Source organism: Acanthamoeba castellanii, assembly GCF_000313135.1.
Source record: "Acanthamoeba castellanii str. Neff unplaced genomic scaffold scf7180000083147, whole genome shotgun sequence".
In the NCBI taxonomy this organism is placed as follows: domain Eukaryota; phylum Discosea; order Longamoebia; family Acanthamoebidae; genus Acanthamoeba; species Acanthamoeba castellanii.
The window spans coordinates 1-1,623 of record NW_004457667.1 but is presented as its reverse complement, the minus strand read 5'-3'; the positions used below and the strand labels follow the sequence as shown (position 1 = coordinate 1,623).

Sequence of the window (1,623 nt, the reverse complement as noted above, 5' to 3'; positions counted from 1 at the left end):
CCCGAGCGAAGGAGCGCCAGGACCAGCGAGGTCTTGGCCTTGGCCTTCTTGGGCTTGCTGAACTCCACATAGACGGGGTTGCTGGTCGCGGTGAACACTGCACGCAACACACACACACACACACACACCACGGTCAGTGCGCCATTGAAGAATGACAAGCCTCTGCTTCCGAGCATGAGAAGGCGGTACCAGCGGCGGCGCCCGCATTGCCGGCGGCCTCGAGGTCCCACACGCTCGTGTAGCGCTCGGTGGCCGAGGCGGAGACGAGGAACTTGCCATTGGCGGAGAAGTTCTGTGTCGCGGCAAACGCGCCACGACGAAAACCGGGTGAGTGTCGGCCTGAGCCTTGTATTCACACGCACACGCCCCACCGCACACACGCACACGCGCAAGGCTGTGCGTACCAGGCTGGTCACGGCCGAAGTGTGACCGGTGAACTTCTTCTGGGACTTGGAGGAGGCGAGATCCCACATCTTGATCATGGCCGAGGCGGTGGCCAGCGTGGAATTGTCCGCCGACAGGGCCAGCGACGAGATCGGCTGGTTGTCGGCCTTGAACTTGCTGCAAGCGCGGGAGAGCCAAAGAGAGTGCCCAACATCAGTCACCAAACAATGAGAGTTGCGTGCGCTGCGGGAGGAGCTGTGGTTTCGTACGCGACGATCTCGCCGTTCTCGACGTTCCACTTGATGACTTGAAGGTCGTCAGAGCAGGAGAAGAGGAAGGTGGCGCCCTCGGTGAAGACCAGGTCGTTCACCTTGCCGGTGTGGCCTTCCTTGCCGCCGAGCTCCTTGTGCACTTCGCCGCGCAGGACGTCCCACACGACGATGGTGCCCTTGGCCGTACCAATGGCAACGGCACCGCCTGTACATAGAGTGTGCCCACCAAAGTGAGCACGACATGCACACGCCATGCCCGCTCTCTACGTTCTGCATTCTCTTTCCATCTCGGGTGCATCCATTGGTAGGAAACGAACCGAGCTGCTTCTTGGCACGCTTGCTGCGCTCGGTCTGACCGACGCCCTGGAACTGAGGAGAGCCAAAAACAAAGAGAGTCGTGAGAATCACACGAGATTTGAATTGCGAGATTTTTTTCATTGTTTAAATGGAAAAAAATCTCGAAATTGAAATTAAATAATCGCCGGAGGAGAGAGTTGTGTGTGCAGTCTTGGTGGTGAGGTGGAAGTACGGTTGTGGCGCCCCAGGCGATGGCAGTGTACTGCGTGCTGAGATGATCCTTCTCGGCCAGCTGCTGCTGGACGCCTCCCGAGCGGGTGTCGAAAATCTTGAGGCGGCCATCCTGAGATACCGTGGCGAATCGCTCGAACGAGGGCTCAAAGCACGAGAGGGGCTTGTAGAATGTAGTTGCCATCCCTTTTCAACGCGCATTACATCAAGTCGTCAAAAAATGGGATGGGGATTCGATAGCACGATCGGAGGACTACAAATGCGGAATTCGATGGAAGGAGGAGTTTGTTTGAGAACCTACCAGTTGTGAAGGAAATCGGGAGGAGAGATGCAAGTGTGGATGGGCACACGGGAGGCTACGATTTCGCAATTGAGCACAAGATTTCTCCCGCCCTCTTTACCTCCGGCTTTCCTTTCTGCCCTCTTTCTCACCCCCATT

The 1,623-nt window shown here is 57.3% G+C and overlaps 1 protein-coding gene across 1 annotated transcript; it reads right to left on the bottom strand.

The window, feature by feature from the left end:
• Window positions 1-133: 133 nt before the first annotated feature.
• On the bottom strand, window positions 134-1,368 carry ACA1_300720 (the record flags this gene model as incomplete). Its single annotated transcript, XM_004353308.1, has 5 exons — window positions 134-292; window positions 405-561; window positions 654-861; window positions 974-1,025; window positions 1,186-1,368. 5 exons carry the CDS (start codon window positions 1,366-1,368, stop codon window positions 134-136), a joined length of 759 nt encoding a protein of 252 aa, XP_004353360.1.
• Between the last annotated feature and the right edge of the window lie 255 nt (window positions 1,369-1,623).